The sequence below is a fragment of the Erinaceus europaeus genome, chromosome 12, assembly GCF_950295315.1.
Source record: "Erinaceus europaeus chromosome 12, mEriEur2.1, whole genome shotgun sequence".
NCBI classification, from domain to species: domain Eukaryota; kingdom Metazoa; phylum Chordata; class Mammalia; order Eulipotyphla; family Erinaceidae; genus Erinaceus; species Erinaceus europaeus.
Genome location: NC_080173.1, coordinates 12587960 through 12610393, shown reverse-complemented (window position 1 = coordinate 12610393; position 22434 = coordinate 12587960). Strand labels below are relative to the sequence as shown.

Sequence of the window (22434 nt, the reverse complement as noted above, 5' to 3'; positions counted from 1 at the left end):
CCCACAGGGTGGCAGCCCTGGGCTCTTTGCATAATCCTGTGGCTTCGCTATCTTCACCCAGCGGCAAAGCAGAGGGGAAGGACAGAGCTGGCCACCATGGCGACATCTCTGTCCCACTCCCAGCGGCGCCCTCCCCTCTTGCGCCAGGCCATCAAGATAAGGCGCCGCAGGGTCAAAGATCTGCAGGAACCCCTGCCCCAAAAGGCTCAGGAGGTAGGAGTGACCTCAGTGGGGATACTCAGGCTCTGGGTGGGGCTCTGTGGTCATGGTGTGGGCCCCACCTTTCTGGGCTGGGGCTGTGGGACTGAAGGTGTGGTCTCCTCCCTTCGCTTCCTCCTGGGTCACAGAGTAACTTGGGGGGGTCCACCAGGTAGGGCACTCTAGTTGCCACTCCTGCCCAGGGCCTGAGCCTCTCTGAGCCCCTCCCTCCAGTGAGACTGACTACCATCCCCCCCATATCCCCACAACCTCTGTTCCTCCAGAGGCACCATTTCTAGGGGTAGAGGGTGTCCCTGAGGTGAGCTGGGGTTCTTGGGGACCAGCTGAATAGTCCCCAGTCCTGTACTGCGTGCCCCCCAGTCTCCCACCTCCACTGCTGCGACTCACTTCCGCCGCTGAGTGTAGCGTGGCCGCCAGATAAGCAGCACAGTGCTGTTTCCTCTGGGGAAGGAAGGAAGGTTGGGGCCTCGGGTGAGAGCTCAGGCTGCTGGGGCAGCCGAGCGCCAATGGACCTCCACTACGGCAGGCCAGGGGACCAGCCTGGGGACAGAGCAGGGCACGAGGAAGGTTTCCTGGAGGCCGACCCCCCGGAAGAACTGTGGGAACAGGTGTGCAGACCAGTGCGAGTGGAGGCCGGGTCCAGGGCCCCCTAAGCCTGGGCCTGCTCTGCTTCAGGCCTCAGGCAGCATCTTATCTTTCCCCACTTGCTCCCCAGATTGAGCCTCCATCTCACCACTTCTCCCCTGAAGAGGTAGGAATCAGTGTGGGGGACGGGGCGGGGCGGGGTGGGGTGGGCAAGGGTACTGGGAGTCATCCGGTGTCCACCGGAACTCTCCCCTTTGTTGCTGGTCATGACTGATGCCTGCAGCCTAGGGGGTTCGGCTACCTGGGGCGCCTGGTCCCAGTTTTGGGCTTGCGGTGTTAGTGCTGGGGTGGCTGGCGGGGCTCAAGCCTGTGGTGGGTGGCCAGGGAGTTCCCAAGGTGACCTGCTGTGTCTCAGCGGGGCCTGCTCTACGAGGAAGCTGTCTACACTGTCCTGCACCGCCTGGGTCAGCCTGAGCCCAACCATGTGACCGAGGCCTCTGAGCTGCTCAGATACCTGCAGGAGGTGAGCCCAACCCACACCTTGGACTTGGGGGTACCTCTTCTCCTGACCCAGTGGCACCCCAAGCCTCTCGCACTCCTACCACACTAGGCCTTCCACATGGAGCCTGAGGAGCACTGGCAGAGGCTGCAGAAGGTGCAGGAGCTTGAGGTGAAGTTGGTCCCAGGGCCTTCCTAGGCTGGAGAGGGTTGGAGAGCCCTGAGGGACTCAGGCCCCCCTCCTGTCCTTGCAGAAGCCAATATTTTGTCTGAAGGCGACAGTGAAACAGGCCAAGGGCATTCTGGGCAAGGATGTCAGTGGTGAGCAAAGCCTTTCTCCTGGCTCCTTCCTCTCCCCATCACAGCCTGCCCTAAATGTCCTGTGTTCTCCCCTGAGCTGCCAACCACTCGTCCTTGGAGTCCCTCCCTGTCCCCAGGAAGAAACTTTGTAACCATTGGGGGCTGATGGGAGTACTGGGCCGGGGAGCCCAGACATCACCCTGGCTGCCCTGCCCTGCCCTCCTCCCAGGGTTCAGTGACCCCTACTGCCTGCTGGGCATCGAGCAGGGGGTCAGCGTGCCTGGGGGCAGCCCAGGGTCTCGGCGTCGGCAGAAGGCTGTGGTGAAACATACCATCCCAGAGGAGCAGACCCACCGCACCCAGGTCATCACCCAGACGCTCAACCCCGTCTGGGACGAGACCTTCATCCTGTAGGTGGCCCAACCCCAAGTCCACCCTATCTGGTGTTAGATACCCACGCCCCTCCCCCCAGTCAATGAGATCAGCAGGACTTCCTGGCTCTGCAGAGGGGACTTGACTTAGGGCAGAGGTCAGAGGAGTCTGATTCTGAAGGGTGGGGACATAAACATTATGTGTGAAGGACTTGGGCCTGTAGCACCTCTAGGTTCAGGAGGTGAGGGGAGATTGAGGTGTGTGTGATGGTGGGGGCGACAGTACCCTGAAACCCACTTTAAAAGGAGAGAAGAAGGTGGGGGCTACTGGGAATAGAAGCTTTGAACAACAGACTCTGGGCAGGGCTACCCTGTGATCTGTGGAGAAAGACTCCCCACAAGGCCCTCAACCATGCCCTTTGCTCCTCACAGAGAGTTTGAGGACATAAACAACTCGAGCTTCCATCTGGACATGTGGTGAGGGACATGCCCTGCCCAGGGGGCTGGGTGGTGGTGAAGAGGGCAAAGCCTTCTCCTCCCAGAGGAGCTCGGGCCTTCCAGGATGCCCATTCTGCCACCCCTTCAAACCTCTCCCCCTAGGGACCTGGACACCGTGGAGTCTGTGAGACAGAAGCTTGGGGAGCTCACAGATCTGCACGGGCTGCGAAGGTGGGCACCCTAGGCCTTCAGAGGAGGAGGAGTGGGCTCTTTCTGCACAGTGGGGGCCCAGGTGGTCTTGGGTGGGTGTAAGAGCTCATCTCCCTCATGGGACCCTGCCTGGGACAGGATTTTCAAGGAGGCCCGGAAGGACAAAGGCCAGGATGACTTTCTGGGGAACGTGGTTCTGAGGCTACAGGTGAGTGGGGCCCAGGAGAGAGGTGGAGGAGGAAAGTGATGAGGGCTGAGTGGAGGGTTCTGAATCTGCCTCAGGCAGAGTCTGGGGTCCACCCTACGCGTTGCTTCCCCTGCCCCCATCGTTGGAGGCTCATGCCACTCCTGGCTGTGGGCATCTCCAGGACTTGCGCTGCCGGGAAGACCAGTGGTACCCTCTGGAGCCCTGCACAGAGACCTACCCAGACCGCGGCCAGTGCCACCTCCAGTTCCAGCTCATTCATAAGCGGGTAGGTAAGGGGCCCAGGTCACAGGCTTCCTAGGCCCCAGCCAGCTTAGAAGGATGGGCCACACCAGGCCTGGGGTCTTCTGCTCATACTTGCTGACTGTTCCAGAGAGCCACCGTGGCCAGCCGCTCCCAGCCCAGCTACACAGTGCACCTCCGCCTGCTGCAGCAGCTGGTATCCCACGAAGTCACCCAGCACCAGGTACACTGCCCTCCCAGGGTGAGGCAGGGCGGGGGCCTGCCTGCCATGGAGTAACACCCCTCCACCTGTCCCCTCAGGAGGGCAGTACTTCCTGGGATGGGTCGCTGAGTCCCCAGGCTGCCACTGTCCTCTTTCTCCATGCCACACAGAAGGACCTGTCCGACTTCCACCAGTCCATGGCGTAAGTGCACAGCCCTCTGGGACACCTGTCCCTTTCTCCTGCACCCTCTTGAAGGCTAGAACTCCCAAAGTGCACCCCTCCAGAGAATTTGGCCCAAATTCTATGTATCAAGGTTTTTTTTTTTTTTTAGGTTTTTTATTTATTCCCTTTTGTTGCCCTTTGTTGTTTTATTGTTGTAGTTATTATTGTTGTTGTTATTGATGCCATTAATGTTGGATAGGACAGACAAATGGAGAGACGAGGGGAAGACAGAGGGAGAGAGAAAGATAGACACCTGCAGACCTGCATCACCGCCTGTGAAGCAACTCCCCTGCAGGTGGGGAGCCGGAGGCTCAAACCAGGATGACAGTCCTTGCGCTTTGCGCCACCTGCACTTAACCTGCTGCGCTACTGCCCAACTCCCATGTGTCAAGTTTTTAATTAGTTGCCTTTTTTTTTTTTCCTTAAACCAAAGGTCTGCTCAGCTCTGGATTATAGTGGTGCCAGTGATTAAACCTGGGATCTCAAAGCCTAGGGCATGAAAATCTTTTTTTGCTTAACTCTTAGGTTATCTCCCCAGCCCCCAATTTCATTTTTCTTTTTCTCAATTCATGCCGGGCTAGCTTCGAGGGCAGAAGAGAGATGACCAGGGACTCATGGCTGAGCTGGGAACGCAGTTCAGTTTTTATTGATGAATGGGAGTGCAGTGCAATCAATCTAGGACAGTATTTTCTAACTCCTGAGGCAGAAGTGTCAGGTAGGAAAAGGAAGTACGTAGGATAGGGGGTGGGGAGAAGGAAAAAGCTCACGCACTTGGAAGTATCTAGCTTGCATCTAACCAGTGAGGATTAAATCAATGCCCTGTAGGCAGGGCGGGTCTCAGGTACAGCAGTGATTATGTAAATAGACCATGGCACTAAGCAATGCAAGCAAACCTAACATGATGATCAAAACAGAAGGGGTCTTAGAAGCAGAATTAGAAGCAGACCAACAAATTAATTGACTGAACTCGGCCTCATACATGAGAAATACTCGCTTTAGAGCTATGCTAATTCCCTGGCCGTTTCCAGCTTTTATAAATTTGGATCGTGGAGGGGCTGGCAAGATAACTCACCTGGATAGTGTTCCTGGGTTGTGTGTCATGTACACAAACCAAGTTTGAACCCAGCACCTACCATATTAGAGGAAGCTTCAATACTGTGGTGTCCTCTCTCCCTCTTTCTGTCTGGGGGAAAAATTAGTCAGCTCAGAATGGTGAAGTTCTAACAACAACAAAGGAAAAAAAATAAGAAAAGAAAGAGAGGGGAAGGAGGGACGGAGGGAGGGAGAGAGAAAGGGAGAGTGAGAGATAGAGAGAGGTAGATAGCATAATGGTTATGCAAACAGACTCTCATGCCTGAGGCTCCAAAGTCCCAGGTTCAAGCCCCCACATCATCATAAGCCAGAGCTGAACAGTGCTCTGGTTAAAAAAAGAGGGAGAGAGTAGGGGCCGGGTACTGGCGCACCTGAGCGCACATGTTACAGTGCACAAGCAACCCAAGTTCAAGCCCCAGTCCCCACCTGCAGGGGGAAAGCTTTGCAAGTGGTGAAGCAGTGCTGCAGGTGTCTCTCTCTTTCTATCATTCCCTTCCTTCCCTCTCAATTTCTGGCTGTCCCTATCCAGTAAATAAAATAAAGATAATAAGAATGAAATTTTAAAAAGAGAGAGAGAGAATTTTAGGGGCCAGCCAATGGCACTCCTGGTTAAGTATACATGTTACCATGCCCAAGGACCTAGGTTCAAGCCCTCAGGCCCCACCTGAAGGGGAAAAACTTCACAAGTGGTGAAGTGCTGCGGCAGGAGTCTCTCTCTCTCTCTCTCCCTCCCCTCTCCCTCTTTTTCTCCTTCTTTTTCTCTTATGTGAAACTCTTATTCTCACTTGTAATAATTTTTTATTTAATTTTATTTAAAATTTTTTGTTAATAAATATTTTTTAATTTTTTTCTTTATTATATTTATTTTCCCTTTTTGTTGCCCTTGTTGTTTTTATTGTTGCTGTTGTTATTGATGTTGTTGTTGTTGGATAGGACAGAGAGAAATGGAGAGAGGAGGGGAAGACGGGGGGGGGGAGAAAGATAGACACCTGCAGACCTGCTTCACCGCCTGTGAAGCGACCCCCCTGCAGGTGGGGAGCCAGGGCTCGAACCGGGATCCTTACGCCGATCCTTGTGCTTTGCGTCACGTGCGCTTAACCGCTGCTCTACCGCCCGATTCCCTGTTAATAAATATTTTTAAAACATTTTATTTGATAGGGTAGAGAGAAACTGAGAGGGAAAGGGAATAAAGAAGGAGAGAGAGACAGACACCTCCAGCACTACTTCACTGCTTATGAAGCTTCCCCCTGCAGATGGGGACTGGGGGCTTGAACCTGGGTCCTTGCATTTGGTAACATATACACATAACCAAGTGTGCCATCACCCAGCCCCCTTTAAGTTTTATTTTATTTATTACATATTAGAGAGTTTCACATGAGGCAGGAGGACAAGAGCAAGCCCCTCACTCTGGTATACACAGCGCTGGGGACGGAAACAGAGACCTCAGGCACTTGAGACCAAAGCTCTACTACGTGTCATATCTCCTCAGTCATGTGCAATAAAGTCTATTTTATTATTTTATAAAATGTTTATTTCTTTTCCCTTTTGTTGCCCTTGTTGTTTTATTGCTGTAGTTATTATTGTTGTTGTTATTGATGTCATTGTTGTTGGATAGGACAGAGAGAGATTGAGAGAGGAGGGGAAGACAGAGAGGGGGAGAGAAAGACACCTGCAGACCTGCTTCACCGCCTGTGAGGCAACTCCCCTGCAGGTGGGGAGCCGGAGGCTCGTACTGGGATCCCCTTAAGTGGGTCCTTGCACTTGGCACCATGTGCGCTTAACCCGCTGAGCTATTGCCCGACTCCCAGTTTATTTTACTTTATTTTATTTTTTAAAAAATTGTTATTTATCTTCAGCACCACTATAAGCCGAAACAGTGCTTTGTGTAAAAAAAAAAAAAAAAAAGTTTGTCAGGAGTAGGGTAGTAGCACAGCAGGTTAAGCGCACGTGTAGCAATGCGTAAGGATCCCGGTTCGAGCCCCCAGCTCCCCACCTGCAGGGGAGTCGCTTCACAGGTGGTGAAGCAGGTCTGCAGGTGTCTATCTTTCTCTCCTCCTCTCTATCTTCCCCTCCTCTCTCCATTTCTCTCTGTCCTATCCAACAACGACGACATCAATAACTACAACAATAAAGCAAGGGCAACAAAAGGAAATAAATATATTTTAAAAGTTTATCAAGATTTATCTATTAATTAACAACAAACAGAGATGGATAGAGAGAACAAGAGTATCACTCAGAAAAAAAAAAAGAGGATCACTCGCATATGTGATCCCAAGGATCAAACTCAGGATCTCATGTTTGAGACTCTAATGCTATGCCACCTTCCAGGAGCTATGTAATTACATTTTTAAAAATAAAAAATATACATACATATGAATTATTCATCATTAGGTGGGGGAGATAGCATATTGATTATACAAGACTTCCAGGCCTAAAATCAAAGGCTCAGTCCCCCAACCCAAACTAGCATAAACCAGAGCTGAGTAGTAATCTGATTAAAATTAATCAATTAAGGGGGTCGGGCGGGTAGTCAGCGGGTTAAGTGCACATGGCACGAAGGGCAAGGACCTTCATAAGGATCCTGGTTCGAGGCCCCGGCTCCCCACCTGCAGGAGAGTCGCTTCACAGGCGGTGAAGCAGGTCTGCAGGTGTCTGTCTTTCTCTCCCCCTCTCTGTCTTCCCCTCTTCTCTCCATTTCTCTCTGTCCTACCCAACAACAATGAACAGCATCAATAATAACCACAACAAGGCTACAACAACAAGGGCAACAAAAGGGGGAAAAATGGCCTCTAGGAGCAATGGATTCAAGGTGCAGGCACTGAGCCCCAGCAATAACCCTGGAGGCAAAAAAAAAAAAAAAAATCTGGAGCTTCTCTATACAGACTTCTGCTTCTCATGGGATGTTAGTGCTGGGATCACAAGCTGGTCTGCAGCTGACCCTCCCAACCCTGAGTCATTCTGGCCATTTGAGTTTCCACCCCTGCCCCAGTCCCATCTCCTGATATCAATGCCTTCCGGTCCATGAGTCTGTGTGCTGACATCACTCAGGCTCTGCCAAGGGCCTGCCACATCTCAGGGCTGTGTTAAATTGTCAGGAAGGGGCACCCTTGGTTCACAGATGTTTGGGTGCTCATGGGGAGTGAAGAAGTAGAGCACACCCAGGGTGCTGGCCAGGAGGAGGAATGGGAGTGGGTACTGCCCTGGGCCCATTGCCTTGGGGGTGGGGAGCAGAAGAGGTAAAGGGACAAAGGCAGCTTCCCACCCATGAACAGGTGGATACTCCTGGATAGCTCTGGGGAGCCACAGGAGTTATGAAGGGGAGGAGAATAGAGTGGGCGTGGCAGGGCACAGGGAAGAGCTGATGTGCCCACAGGGCCCAAGGCTTCCTGTCCAAGGGGAACAAGTCTGTCTCTAGGTGGCTCTTGACCAGCCTTCTTCACAATCAATTATTACTTCTTAAAGTTTCCCTCTGAATTTATTATTATCACTATTATTATTATTATTCAGCTCAGGCTTGTGGTAATGCTGGGGACTGAACCAGGAACCTCAGGCACTGTTGAGCTATTTCCCCAGCTGCAGATCTACAGATTACCACCCCCCTCAACCCGCCTTTTTTTTTTTAACTGCTCAATTCTGGTCTATGGTGCCAGGGGTTGGGCATGGGAGATCACCGTCTCAGAAGTCGTGTAACCACTATGCTGTTTCCCCATTAACTCTCCAACTTTTTATTGAGATATTTGTCTTATTATTATTTAAATATTTATTTTATTTATTTATTCCCTTTAGTTGCCCTTGTTGTTTTATTGTTGTCGTTGTTGTTGGATAGGACAGAGAGAAATGGAGAGAGGAGGGGAAGACAGAGAGGGGGAGAGAAAGACAGACACCTGCAGACCTGCTTCACCTCCTGTGAAGTGACTCCCCTGCAGGTGGGGAGCCGGGGGCTCGAACCGGGAGCCTTACGCAGGTCCTTGCGCTTTGTGCCATGTGCACGTAACCCGCTGCACTACAGCCTGACTCCCGATATTTGTCTTATTTATTATTTTTTAAAATTATTTTTATTTATTTATTCTCTTTTGTTGCCCTTGTTTTATTGTTGTAGTTATTATTATTGTTGCTGTCGTTGTTGGATAGGACAGAGAGAAATGGAGAGAGATGGGGGAAGACAGAAAGAGGGAGAGAAAGACACCTGCAGACCTGCTTCACCGCTTGTGAAGCGACTCCCCTGCAGGTGGGGAGTCAGGGCTCAAACTGGGATCTTTACGCCGGGCCTTGCACTTTGCACCACCTGTGCTTAACCCGATGCGCTACAGCCTGACTCCCTATTTGTCTTATTTATACGAGAAAGAGAGAGGGGTTTCACATGAAATTACACACAGAGAGAAGAGCACTCCAGTATATGCCCATAAGGGGGATCAAGCCAGGAGCTTCAGGCATGCTAGTCCAGCACTCTGCCAGTTGAGCCAGACACCCAGACACTGTTCTTTTGTTTTTATTTGGTGCTGACTTTTCAAAATCAGCCAGTGTTTATTAGTTTATGGGTGTTGGGGTTCAATTGCGGGGTCTCATCTAGCAAGGTGTGCTCTACCACTAAGCTACATAGCCAGTCCTGAAATCCTGAGCTTCTGAAGCAAAGATATACAATGTGAGAAGGGATCCATTCATATGTTTGGTAAATAACACAAAAAAAAATCCTGGGGGGCTGGGTGGTGGCTCACCAAGTTGAGCACACATGTTGCAATGTGCAAGGACCCACGTTAGAGCCCTTGGTCCCCAACTGCAGAGGGAAAGCTTTGTGAATGGTGAAGCAGTATTGCAGGTGTTTCTCTGTTTCTCTTCCTCTCTGTCTCCCCCTTCCCTCTCAATTTTGGACCTTCTCTACCCAATAAATAATAATAATAACAATAATTTTAAAACTATCCTGGACTTCACCTTTACCTTCTGGTTTTCAGCCTTTCTATCTGGTGGGGGTCTGTAGGAGACTTCTGGGCAGGGGGAGGAAGGGAGGGGCTCCACCTAGCTGGGCTGAGGGCTTCTTGTTGTCCGCAGGCAGTGGCTGGCCTACAGCCGTGTCTACCAGAGTCTGGAGTTCCCCAGCAGCTGCCTTCTGCACCCCATCACCAGCATCGAGTACCAGTGGATCCAGGGTCGACTCAAGGCGGAGCAGGTGGGCAAGAGGCTGGAAGACTTGGTGCTGGGCAGGAGCGGGCGTGGGGGCCGGGAGAGGCTGCTGGGCCTCACAGCATCTTCTGGGCTGACAGCTGGAGGAGTTGGCCACCTCGTTCAGGTCGCTGCTGGCCTACGGCTTGTCCCTCATCCGGAGGTTCCGAGCGGTGTTCCCTCTCTCGGTCTCTGACTCTCCGGCACGGCTGCAGTCTCTCCTGAGGTCAGTGATGTCTCCCTCCCTCACCTCTGGTCCCCTGCAAGGGTGGAGGCGTGGGGAGGGGGTCATGGCCAACAGGCATGGGGTGTGTTGGGGGTCTCCACAGGGTCCTGGTACAGATGTGTAAGATGAAGGCCTTTGGAGAACTGTGCCCCAACAGTGCCCCTCTGCCCCACCTGGTCACCGAGGCCCTGCGGGTATGATGCCCACTCTGGGAATGGGGAGGGCAGGTGTCCCAGCTGAGCCACTCTCCCAGCTTACGGCCTCTGCCCACAGACTGGCACCATTGAATGGTTCCATGTGAAGCAGCAGCACCATCAGCCTATGGTGCAGGTGAGGCCTTGGGGGGTTGGCTGGGGGTGGGCTCCGGCCCCCCAGCCCTGCTCAGCCTTCCTGTCCCTACCAGGGCATGCTGGAGGAGGGCAAGGCCTTGCTGAGTCTGGTACAGGATATAATTGCAGACCTGCACCAATGCCAACGCACGTGGAACAAGATCTTCCTCAAGTGAGCCATTGGCTGGGTGGGGAGTTGGTGTGGGGGGGTGGAGGAGCCTAGGGTGGTAGTGTGTTTGGAGTCAGGCCCAGCTGCCTTTCTTCCAGTGTCCTCAAGATCAACCTCTTCTCCACGGCTTTCCTGGAGCTGCAGTGGCTGGTGAGTCTCCCTGGTCTCAGGTGCACTCTGCCCAGACCCCAGAGTCCTATCCACCAAGCCTTGCCTTTGCAGGTGGCTAAAAAGGTGCAGGACTACACAGTGATGGTCACGGGGAGCCCCGTGACCCCAGACACGGGTGAGAGCCTGTTCCAGCTCTACATCAGCCTCAAGGAGCTGTGTCAGCTGGGCCCTGTCCCCTCAAACAGGTGGGCAGTCAGCTGGCTGTAGGCAGGGCTCAGGGTACAGAGGAGAGGCGAGAGGTGCTCTGCTGGCCCAAGCATGCTCTAGGCTGAGCCTCCGCTCTCCCCAGGGATGGAGTCCTGGCTCTGGACAGTTTCCACCGCTGGTTCCAGCCCGCCATCCCGTCCTGGTTGCAGAAGACTTACAGCGTGGCCCTGGCACGAGTGCAGCGTGCTGTGCAGATGGACCAGGTGAGTGGGCTAGGGTGTTTTCTAGGGGTGTGATGGGATACAGAAGGGTTCCAGCTTTGGGGAAGGATTTGGGGTTCTGATCAGACCTACAGAACATGTAGAATTAAGTAGTAAGCTGTAGAGAGAGAGAGACAGAGAGAAAGAGTCTGTGTGTGTATTTTCTCCTGAGTCAAAGTCTTGAGCCTTTTTCTTCTTTTTTTTTTTAAAAATTTATTTATTTCCTTTTGTTGCCCTTGTTTTATTGTTGTAGTTGTTATTGCTGTTGTTATTGATGTCATCATTGTTAGATAGGACAGAGAAATGGAGAGAGAAGGGGAAGACAGAGGGGCTGAGAAAGATAGACACCTGCAGACCTGCTTCACCGCTTGTAAAGCAACTCCTCTGCAGGTGGGGAGCTGGGGGCTCGAACCAGGATCCTTACACCGGTCCTTGCACTTTGTACCATGTGCGCTTAACCCACTGTGCTACCGCCTGACTCCCTTCTTTTTCTTTTTAAAAAATATTTTGGGAGTCGGGCGGTAGTGCAGCGGGCTAAGCACAGGTGGCGCAAAGTGCAAGGACCGGTGTAAGGATCCTGGTTCACAGGCGGTGAAGCAGGTCTGCAGGTGTCTGTCTTTCTCTCCCCCTCTCTGTCTTCCCCATCTCTCTCCATTTCTCTCTGTCGTATCCAACAACGACGACATCAATGTCAACAACAATAACTACAACAACAGTAAAAACAAGGGCAACAAAAAGGAAATAAACAAATATATATATATATATTTTTAATTTATTTATAGGAGTCAGGCGGTAGCGCAGCGGGTTAAGTGCAGGTGGTGCAAAGCGCAAGGACCAGCATAAGGATTCCAGTTCAAGCCCCCGGCTCCCCACCTGCAGCGGAGTCACTTCACAGGCAGTGCAGCAGGTCTGCAGGTGTCTGTCTTTCTCTCCCCCTCTCTGTCTTCCCCTCCTCTCTCCATTTCTCTCTGTCCTATCCAACAACAATGGCAAAAATAATAACTACAACATTAAAACAACAATGGCAACAGAAGGGAATAAATAAATAAATAATATTAAAAATATATTTTATTCATTTATTAATGAGAGGGGTAGGAGAGAAAGAACCAGACATCACTCTGGCACATGTGCTGTCATGGATTGAACTCAGGACCTCAAGCTTGAGAGTTCAACACTTTACCCACTAAACCACCTCCCGGACCACTTGAGCCTTTTTCATTCAGATAAAGAGACAGAGAGGGAAAGACACCATAGCACCAGCGCTTCCCCAGGACACAACACCTTCCATGTGACTTGTGTTCTGGAGCTTAGTTCCAGGGCTTGTTCCAGGCTTAGTTCCAGGGTATGCACTCTACCTGGTCATCTAGCTCGCCCAGCCCTGAACGCTGCTTTTGAGGCCACAGAAGTGCAGATCTCTGCTTCCTGATTGCCTTGGGTTCCTTTGCAGACCGACCCTCCCAGTGTAGGGGGATAACCTGTGATGTGGCTCTGCTCGGTGCCCTGGTAGCCCTCTCTCAGCTCTGTGCCTGCCATCGGATGGGGGGAGCTCTGACTGCTTGTGGAAGAAGGGGCATTGACTGGGCTAACCTCCAACCTTCCTTTCTGTCCACTCCCCACCCCCAGCTGGTTCCCCAGGGTGAACTGACCAAGCATAGCACATCAGCCGTGGATCTGTCAACCTGCTTTGCCCAGATCAGCCACACTGCCCGACAGCTGGACTGGCCTGACCCAGAGGAGGCCTTCATGATCACAGTCAAGTTTGTGGAGGTGCAGCCTCCTATGCTTGTTCTTCCCAGCTTTCCTAGGATTGCCTCTCCTACCTGCTGCTCCCCAGTTCCCGCCCTAACTGCCTCCAAGAGTCTGTGTCCTAAATTCCTCCAAGTCGCTGAGCCTCATTCCCTTGCCCCTCCTCCCGGGCACCCCTACACTGATCATCCCCTTCACCGGACCCCTACCTAGGACACCTGTCGGCTGGCCCTGGTGTACTGCAGCCTAATAAAGGCTCGGGCCCGTGAACTCTCTGCAGGCCAGAAGGACCAGGGCAAGGCAGCCAACATGGTAAGGCAAAGCTGAGGGCTGTCCTCAGGCAGGGATGGGCGAGCTTCTGGTCCTGACACTCTTCATAAAGCCCTGGATCGCTGTGCCTGTGCCTGCCCCCAGCTGTGCGTGGTGGTGAATGACATGGAGCAGCTGCGGCTGGTGATCGGCAAGCTGCCTGCCCAGTTGGCGTGGGAGGCCCTGGAGCAGCGGGTCGGCGCTGTGCTGGAGCAGGGGCAGCTGCAAAACACACTGCACGCCCAGCTGCAGGGCGCACTGGCCGGGCTGGGCCACGAGATTCGCACTGGGGTCCGCACCCTGGCCGAGCAGGTACCTAGGTAGATCCCGTAGTGGGCCCACCCTGCCTATCCTTAGCCTGGGACCCAGGCTAACGTCCTGTCCCCAACCCCTTCTGAGCCTACACCCAGAGACCCCAATCAACCTCTTCTTAAACGCCCACTCCTGCCCTGGCCTTGCTCACACTGTTTTGTGTCCCCAGTTGGAGGTGGGCATTGCCAAGCACATTAAGAAGCTCGTGGGCCTCAGGGAGTCCGTCTTAGCTGAGGATGTGAGTGGCTCTTCTTACTTGCTGACCTTTGCCAGCTCTGTGGGTCTGAGACTGCAAAGCGGCCCAGGATGGACTGGGGGACGGCAGGTCATGGGGTGTGAGAGATAAGACTGGTGGGAATGTTCCCTCTGGCATGCTGGGGGTAGGGTTGGGTCACTCCGCTGGCTCTCCCAGTGGTATGGAGTTTGGGGGTGCTGCAGGAGGGAGAGGTAAGCTTAGGCTGTGTAGACCCTGCAACCTTCTGAGTTGCTGCTGCCCTAGCTTGTCTGTTTATACAAGCCAGCTGATCTCAGTTTGCTCATTTTTCAGAGTGGCTAGTAATATATATATATACTTCTGCTTGTTTTGAGGGAAGGAAAGTTACTAATTCATCAATTACTAATTGGTTGTTGCATGCATTGAATGAATACCATGACAAAAATACCTGTCTTTTTTTTTTTGCCTCCAGGGTTATTGCTGGGGCTCTGTACCAGCACTATGAATCCTCTCCTTGCAGCCATCTTTTTTCCATTTTATTGGGTAGAGACAGACAGAAATTGAGAGAGGAAGGGGAGATAGATAGAGATGAGAGAGAGACTTGCAGACCTGCTTCACTGCTTGTGAAGCATCTCCTCTGTGAGAGAGAGAGAGAGAGAGAGGCCATATATGTCTTTCTAGGAGAGGGAACAAATATAAAGGACCTGGGGGCTGGGTGGTGGTGCACCTGGTTGATCGTACGTTACAGTGCACAAGGACCCAGGTTCAAGTCCCCGGCCCCCCACCTGCAGGGGGAAATCTTTGTGAGTGGTGAAGCAGGGCTGCAGGTGTCTCTCTGTCTCTATTCTTCTCTGTCTTCCTCTTCCTTCTTGATTTCTGGCTCTCTATCCAATAACTAAATAAAGATAATTAAAAAAAAAAAGTATAAAGGGCCTGAGGCAGAACTATGGCTGACAGGTTCAAAGTCAAGAGAGGAGTCGACCAGGAGGCAAGGTCGGCACCTGCAGACTCCCCAAGTGCTGCAAACAAAAGCTGCCAGGTCCCTTCCTCTTCCCCCATCAACCTGGAGAGTGGGGCTGGGACCAGAATGGGCCAGAGTCTAATGTGCTGCTTAATGTCTCCCCAGGCCATTCTGCCCCTGATGAAGTTTCTGGAGGTGGAGCTCTGCTACATGAACTCAAATTTGGTACAGGAGAACTTTAACAGGTCTGCAGCTGCCACCCACCCCTGGGGACCCCACAAGCATGACCACTTCTCTTTCCATCCCCTCCTTCCCAGCCTCAGCATGCTTTTTTTTTTTTGTCTCCGGGGTTACTGCTGGGGCTCGGTGCCAGCACTACAAATCCATCGCTCCTGGTGGCCATTTTTTCCCCTTTATTTATTTATTTTTCCATTTTATTGGATGGGGCAGAGATAAATTGAATGAGGAGGGAGAGATAAAGAAGGAGAAAGAAAGATAGACACCTGGGAGTCGGGCGGTAGCACAATGGATTAAGTGCATGTGGCTCGAAGCTCAAGGACCGGCAGAAGGATCCCAGTTTGAGCCCAGTTTGAAGTGACTCCCACCTGCAGGGGAGTCACTTCACAGGTGGTGAAGCAGGTCTGCAGGTGTCTTTCTCTCCCCCTCTCTGTCTTCCCCTCCTCTCTCCATTTTTCTCTGCCCTATCCAACAAAGACAACATCAGTAACAACAACAACTACAGCAACAATAAAAAGCAACAAGGGCAGCAAAAGGGAATAAATAAATAAATAAATAAATAAATATTTAAAACAAATAAAGATAAATAGACACCTGTAGACCGGATTCCCCACTCTTGAAGCTTCCCCCTACAGGTGTGGAGTGGGGGCTCGTATTCAAACCCGGATCCTTGTACAGGCCCTTGTCCATGGTACTGTATATACTTAACCAGGCTTGTCACCACCCGGACCCCTCAATATCCATTTCCTGGGGAGGATGTAACCAGCTTTTGTTTTTTTCCTCCTGATAGAGGGTGACATAAATATAAAGGCGAAGGGTTGGAACACAGCACAATGATCATGCAAAAGACTTTCATGCCTGAGCCTCTGAGGTCTCAGGTTCAATCTCCAGCACCACCATAAGCTAGACCTGGGTAGTGCTCTGGTCTCTCTCTCTCTCTCTCTGGCCTCTGTTGAAGATTAGTGGAGTCATGAGAAGTGCTGAATGAGGAAGTGGTCAGTGACTGCGCTACAGTAGCCATGACCTTGGGATCTCTGCATGGGTTCAGACACCAGCAGGTGGCCAGCCCTGCCCCTCAGCGTGGGTGGGGTCTCTTTATTAATGAGGAGTCCACCCTCTTTATTTCTTCATTTGTTCAGCTTGATTTTTCACATGAAACAAAATTTAGTCACCACTAACATAAGGGCTTTACCACTGCTGTTTCAAAAATTGTTAGAATTGGATTCAGTTCCTAATTATCACTCAAATACAGTCATTAAGTTAGATACTTTACATTCCTTTTTTTAATATAATTTATTTCTTTATTGGGGAATTAATGTTTTATATTCAACACTAAAACATTCCTTTCTTTTTTTACATATTTATTTATTCATTCCCTTTTCTTGCCCTTGTTGTTTTATTATTGTAGTTATTATTGTTGTTGTTATTGATGTCATTGTTGTTGGACAGGACAGAGAGAAATGGAGAGAGGAGGGGAAGACAGAGAGGGGGAGAGAAAGACAGCTGCAGACCTGCTTCACCACTTGTAAAGTGACTCCCCTGCAGATGGGGAGCCGGGGGCTAGAACTGGGATCCTTATGCTGGTCCTTGCGCTTTGCGCCACTTGTGCTTAACCCACTGCGCGACTCCCACATTCCTTTCTTTTTACCAGAGCACAGCTGGGATCTGGCTTATGGTGGTGTTGGAAATGGAACCTGGGACCTCTAGTGCCTCAGGCACGGAAGTCTGTGGCATAAGCCACTGTGCTATTCCCCTCACCCCCATCACTAATGACACATTTGTGTGTGTGTGTCAGTTTAATTGCCTGACTCTAGCTTGTTGCATTTACTATTTTTCAAGCAATTAAGACAGTGACTCAATAAAGAAATAAATTTTAAAAAATTAAAAAAAAAAAAAGACAGTGATTTAGGCAGTGGTGGGAGGGGTAGATAGCATAATGGTTATGCAAAGAAACTCTCATCCCTGAGGCTCCAAAGTCCCAGGTTCAATCCCCCCACCGCCACCACCATAAGCCAAAACAAAACAAAAAAACAAACAAAAACAGCAACTTGGTCACTGTAGGTATCCTCTATAGGTAATGACTAAAGTCACTACCATCTTGAATCACGCTTCTGTCACTGGAGAAGAAACAGCCCCCTTGTGTGCTGGGATTAAGTAATTCTGCCAATTAGAAAAGGAGCCACCAGTAGGTTTCAGGCATGTTGACTAGGACTGGCCCCACCTGCCTTCTCCTTGTTCTGATCTGGGGCCCCAGCCTAGCCTGTGAAGCAGACGAAGGGCGAGTGTGAGGCTGGAAGTTGCGGGGGTGGATCAGTCCACTGTGAACTGTGCTCAAAAGCATCTCTTCCTCCTCCTCCTCCTCCTCCTCCTCCTGTTCCCGATCTGGCGTCTCTCTGCACCTTGACTCAGCCTTCTAACCCTGCTCTGGACCCACACTCTCACGGTGCTGGTGGAGGTGGCTGCCTCCCAGCGGAGCTGCCCCTTGGCCTCTGGCAGGCTGAAGACGGCACTGCAGGTAATGATACCAGGACAGCAGTAATAAGCCGGATGGGCATGTGCCTTCAGTCACCCCTGATGTCTCCCTCTAGAGTCTGGAGATCTGCTTCTACGCGGAGGGTTGCGGCCTGCCCCCTGAAGCACTGCACACCGCCACCTTCCAGGTAGGAGCCTTTTGATGGTTCATTTGTGCCCAGGACCAGCTACACGATTCACAGAATTATGGCTGGGAAGGTAGTTCAGTGGGTAGAGTGTATGCTTTGCATGTGAAGTCCTGGGTTTGATCCCTGCGCTACATATGGCCAGATACGCTACCTATGGCCCTGGCCCAGTGTCACAGCATTGCTGAGTTGTGGTGATGGTAAGGCACACATCCTACACAGTGAGATAGCCAGCTCTGGTCTAAAATCAATCAGTATTAAAAAAAAATAATCTTCGGGGGTCAGGTGGTAGCGCAGCAGGTCACTCATGGCGCAAAGCTCAAGGACCAGTGTAAAGATCCTGGTTTGAGCCCCCGGCTCCCCACCTGCAGGGGAGTCGCTTCACAAGTGGTGAAGCAGGTCTGCGGGTGTCTGTCTTTCCCCCTCTCTGTCTTTCCTTCCTCCACTTCTCTCTGTCCTATCCGACAATGACAACATCAATAACAACAACAACTACAATAAAAAACAAGGGCAACAAAAAGGGAAAATAAATATTAACAAATTTAAAAAAAGGAAAGAGGGAGAGAGACAGAAAGGAAGGAAGGGTGGGAAACAGCATAAACTAAGCCTGAATTCTTCTAAGCCTGCCACATACATGTGCTTGTTTACCAAGGCAGTCCCGAGGGTGGCCTCCTGCCCCATCTACAGCCCCTACCACCCAGAGTCCCACATCAAAGTGATATCCCCTCCTCAGCTGTGAGCTCCTGAAGGGCAGCAGGAGTCAGGGGTACGTGCAAGCATTCGGGTGAGTTCTCTGATGCTCATTCCCAGGCTCTGGAGAGGGACCTGGAGCTGCAGGCAGCCTCCAGCCGGGAGCTCATCCAGAAGTACTTCTGCAGCCGCATCCAGCAGCAGGTGACACTCCCTCCACTGCCCCCCACCCACATCCTGGAGCCCTGCTTGCCAGCTTTGCCCAGCTGACACTTCCTTTCGCCCCACCCACAGCTGGAAACTACCTCTGAAGAGCTGGGAGCTGTCACAGTCAAGGCCTCCTACCGCGCCTCCGAGCAGAAGCTGCACGTGGAGCTGCTCAGCGCCTCCAGCCTGCTGCCCCTGGACTCCAATGGTGAGTGCAGGCTGCCCACTGCCATACCCAGTCCCCACCCAGACCCCACCCCTAGGGCCTCTGCCCCCCCCAAGAGCTCTAGGTGCCTTCCTTCCAGTCTACCAAGAGGAGGCGGTGGTGCTAAGTGGGGACACGGCAGTAGGGGCAGGAGGTAGTGGTGCAGGGGCCGAGGCTGGGATATTGATGTCCTTGGTCAACCCCCCCAGTGTTACTCTGTGGCCATCTGTCAGGCTCCAGTGACCCCTTTGTACAGCTGACCTTGGAGCCAAGACATGACTTTCCTGAGTTGGCCCCCCGGGAGACCCGGAAGCACAAGAAGGACCTCCACCCGTTGTTTGATGAAACCTTTGAGTTGTAAGTGGGTCCCCACACCCTGGAGCAACCTCGGACCTGCACGTGACCTCAGCCAGGAAGCTCCCCTGACGTGCTTTCATTTGGGTTCCTGAGGCCAAATCTGTCTCTGATGTCCATTGTTCAAGAAAAATGGGCCAAAGGACATAGAATTACCCTGTTCTGAAGTGACAGACCATAGTCAGAGCAGGGTCACATTTATGACCCAAGACGTGACAGGCCAAGAGCAAGATATAGCAGTCCTAATCCAGTCCTGGCCTGTCCTCGGGAAGCAGGGTTGGGGGGTGGCTACATGTGAAGACAGTGGGGGTTGGCAGCAGGCATACTCTCTCTCCTACCCAGCCTGGTGCCTGCTGAGCCATGCCAGAAGGATGGAGCTTGCCTCCTGCTCACAGTGCTGGACCATGACAGGCTGGGGACCAACGACCTGGAAGGGGAGGCCTTCCTGCCACTGTGTTCGGTACAGGGCCTGACTGGGACAGAAGAGCCCAGCGACGTGCCTCAGACCCGCCTGCCCCTCACCTACCCCACCCTCCACGGTAAGTATGAAAGTTCATGGCAGGGTAGAAGTGAGGGAAGGTCCTCCAGAGGATCGAGGTCAGTCAAAAGAAATGGCTCCTGAGAGTTGGGTAGCTTGTGTTACTGAGTTGAACACTGGGTGTAACTGAGCAACCAGTGAAATTTTAGCCACTTACTAACGAGACAGAGTGAGCATCACTGGCACTTACGATGCCAGAGATTGAGCTCAGGACCTTTGCTTGAGAGCCTAATGCTTTGTCCACTGTACCACCTCCTGGGCTGCAGAAACCAGACATTTAAACCAGGTCACATGTAGCGACTCACTGGCAGGGGAGAGGAGCTGAATCTGACCAGGGCTATGTCCCCGTGAAGCATTCCCCACATTTGGTAGAACCGGTCCCCATCTACAGGCCAAACTAAGACCTTGACATAAATTAACTCTCAGTCCTTACAGTCATTGGATGAGGGAGGTATTATTCCTGTCGCTGTATTGCATGAGTAAACTGAGATTTGCAGAAGTTAATGAGGTAGCTGAGCTTCTCAGGTGAGCGAACAGTGGCAGCGTCAGGAACCCTGCTTAGCTTCTTGCACTGTGCCTGTCAGTGTCTGAGTGGGGCCATGAGCTTGCCGGGTGTGGGCCATCTCTAGTTTCCAGTGGCCTGTCAGTGTCTGAGTGGGGCCATGAGCTTGCCGGGTGGGGCCCGTCTCTAGTTTCCAGCGGCCACAGTCTAGGGCGAGTAGTGTCCCCTGCACCACTCAGGCATTGCTTCTCTTCACAGGGGACCCAATCCTACAGCTACTAGAAAGCCGGAAGAGTGACCGAGAAGCCCAGGTGTTTGTGAGGCTGCGGCGGCATCGAGCCAAGCAGGCCTCCCAGCATGCCCCACGACTAGAGCAGTAGCATTAGAGTTCGGGGTAGGCCTGGGTTCCTGGCAGACAGGCTTTCCTAGGAGGTCTGGAATATGCCAACGTATCCTGCCTGGCTTGACACTCTGCAGGGTCCTTCAAGTTGGGGGGTAGGGAGGACCCAAGCATGAGGAAAGCCCAGAGTGCAGCCCCAGCCCTCCACCCTCCGCCAGAGCAGGTCCCGTATTGGCTGGGGCACCATTAGTAATCCGTATACTCATTCCCTCCTCTCAGCCCTTGCCCGAGTCTTCTCTGCCAAATCAGCCGCAGGGGAGAGGCAACTCTTGCTCTCCCACGGCCCCTTGGGGAAAAGATGCTCAGGCAAAGCAGCGTGTGTCTCAGTGTCTCCAGGCATGGCTGGCTGAGCCGCTGGGGAGTGGCCAGGCCCCCTAGGCCCTGTTCTTCAGTGTCCCTAGTCCACTGGGGGTCAAGGCTGTAGACACAATCTCCCAGGGGAGGTAGAGAGGCCACTGCTACGGAGAGGCTACCTCAGTACTGAGGGGAGGTGGAGTGGCAGTCATGTTGTAAAGGGGCCTAGGTCCTCTCCTGAGAACAGTGTGTCCCCAAGATAAGAAGTCTAGAGCCCTTCTGGGGCCGTCTAGTTCTGAAACGATGATAGCCAGCAGGCAGCAGGGCTGGTTTGGAGGGGTGGAAGCAGAAAGCAGTTTGACTAGCTGTGTCTGCTGAGGACATCACCTGTCTGGAACCTTGTCTGCCACCTGGAACCTTTCTTAGCAAAAATAAAATAAACATTAGAAACGCTCTCTATTGTCCTCTTAGAAAACACAGTTGAGGGCAGGGGTAGATAGCATACTGGTTATGCAAACAGACTGTCATGTCTGAGGCTCCAAAGTCCCAGGTTCAATCCCCTGCACCACCATAAGCCAGAGCTGAGCAGTGCTCTGGTAAAAAACAAACCAAAAAAACCCCCACACAGTTGGAGGTTAGCAAGGTAGCTCACCTGGATAGTGTGTGTACTTTATCAAAACTGAGCAGTGCCCTATGAATAATGATAGAGCACACACTCAGCTGGTCTGTAGTAGGCATAGACTGGTCTATTGGAAGCCCCCTGCCTTGCCTTCAGAGCTTAAGGTGCTGTGTGAGAGCCAGGAGGGGATGGGGCAAATGCCAGAGACTGAACAGAGGGTCTGATCCATGTGCACTACTACCCAAGTCACATCCCAACCTTTTTTTTCTTAAGAGAAAGCAAAGTGCCCATGCAAAAGGACTTATGTTCAAGTCCCCAGTCCCAGATGAGCAGTAGAGCAGTGCTGCAGGTGTTCCTCCTCCTCCTCTTTCCCCCATATCTGTCTTCATAGGAGGAAGAAAATAAGAAAGACCAAAGTACCACTCCATTATTCATGGAGTTCTTGAAGATGAAAAAAATTTATATATATATATATTTTATAAGACAGAGAAATTAAATGAGGGAAGAGGAGATAAAGTGAGGGAGAAAGACATCTGCAGCACTGATTCAGTGCAGGTGGGGAACCAGGGCCTCAAACCTGGGTCCTTGCACTTGGTAACTTGCCCAGTCCCAATGTATGTGGTGTGCTCTCTCTCATATATATGCATATATATATATATGTGTGTGTGTGTGTATATGTATATATATGCATTATTTTTTTTACATTTATTAGAGAGACTGACCATGCATGGGGGCATTACTCTGATTTATCAATGTGGTCCCAGGGATTGAACCCAGAGGCTCATGCATATGAAGTGGACACTACCAGAGTCAATTCCCAAGCTCATCACTGGTTTTTTGTTTAAGAATCAACCTCTATATTTGCTGTCCAGAGGGGCACGACACACCATAACCAGCGACTCCCCTAGGGGTGCAGGGAAGGGAGTTCTAACCCTGCCCAGGAAGTTGGCTGGTGTGTCCAGAGTCACAGCCTTAGGCTCCACTGTCATTCCAGCTGTGTGATCCTAGTTAAGTCACTTTTCTTTCCTTCTTTTTAAATATTTATTTATTCCCTTTTGATGACCTTGTTTTTTTATTGTTGTCATTATTGTTGTCTATTTTCATTGTTGGATAGGACAGAAATGGAGAGAGGCGGGGAACACAG

General features: G+C 51.8%; 1 protein-coding gene across 8 annotated transcripts; it reads left to right on the top strand.

The window, feature by feature from the left end:
- Positions 1-9: 9 nt before the first annotated feature.
- UNC13D (unc-13 homolog D) lies at positions 10-21125 on the top strand. Of its 8 annotated transcripts, none has more exons than XM_060202779.1 (32): positions 19-213; positions 935-970; positions 1220-1327; positions 1415-1474; positions 1557-1623; positions 1832-2012; positions 2406-2450; positions 2574-2642; positions 2760-2829; positions 2990-3094; positions 3200-3292; positions 3370-3473; positions 9633-9750; positions 9845-9969; positions 10073-10163; positions 10243-10299; positions 10373-10470; positions 10566-10617; positions 10690-10823; positions 10928-11048; positions 12669-12812; positions 13005-13103; positions 13206-13412; positions 13582-13650; positions 14753-14832; positions 17234-17339; positions 17413-17484; positions 18292-18375; positions 18466-18586; positions 18793-18940; positions 19280-19476; positions 20236-21125. In XM_060202779.1, exons 1-32 carry the CDS (start codon positions 97-99, stop codon positions 20355-20357), a joined length of 3300 nt encoding a protein of 1099 aa, XP_060058762.1. In that variant the 5' UTR covers positions 19-96; the 3' UTR covers positions 20358-21125. The 8 variants fall into 8 exon arrangements, 7 of the variants coding, with proteins under 7 accessions (XP_060058764.1, XP_060058759.1, XP_060058762.1 ...); XM_060202780.1 differs by having other exon boundaries at positions 20-213; positions 18817-18940; XM_060202776.1 differs by having other exon boundaries at positions 18-213; positions 10566-10823.
- Positions 21126-22434: the final 1309 nt, after the last annotated feature.

What these genes read in the sequence shown, in the direction of transcription:
- UNC13D (XM_060202776.1), top strand. Translation starts at nt 97, where the DNA reads ATGGCGACATCTCTGTCCCACTCCCAGCGGCGCCCTCCCCTCTTGCGC. An exon ending in GGCTGAAGACGGCACTGCAG is followed by an intron (nt 17,340 to 17,412) that starts GTAATGATACCA and finishes GTCTCCCTCTAG; the next exon opens with AGTCTGGAGATCTGCTTCTA. An exon ending in GCTGCCCCTGGACTCCAATG is followed by an intron (nt 18,587 to 18,792) that starts GTGAGTGCAGGC and finishes CAACCCCCCCAG; the next exon opens with TGTTACTCTGTGGCCATCTG.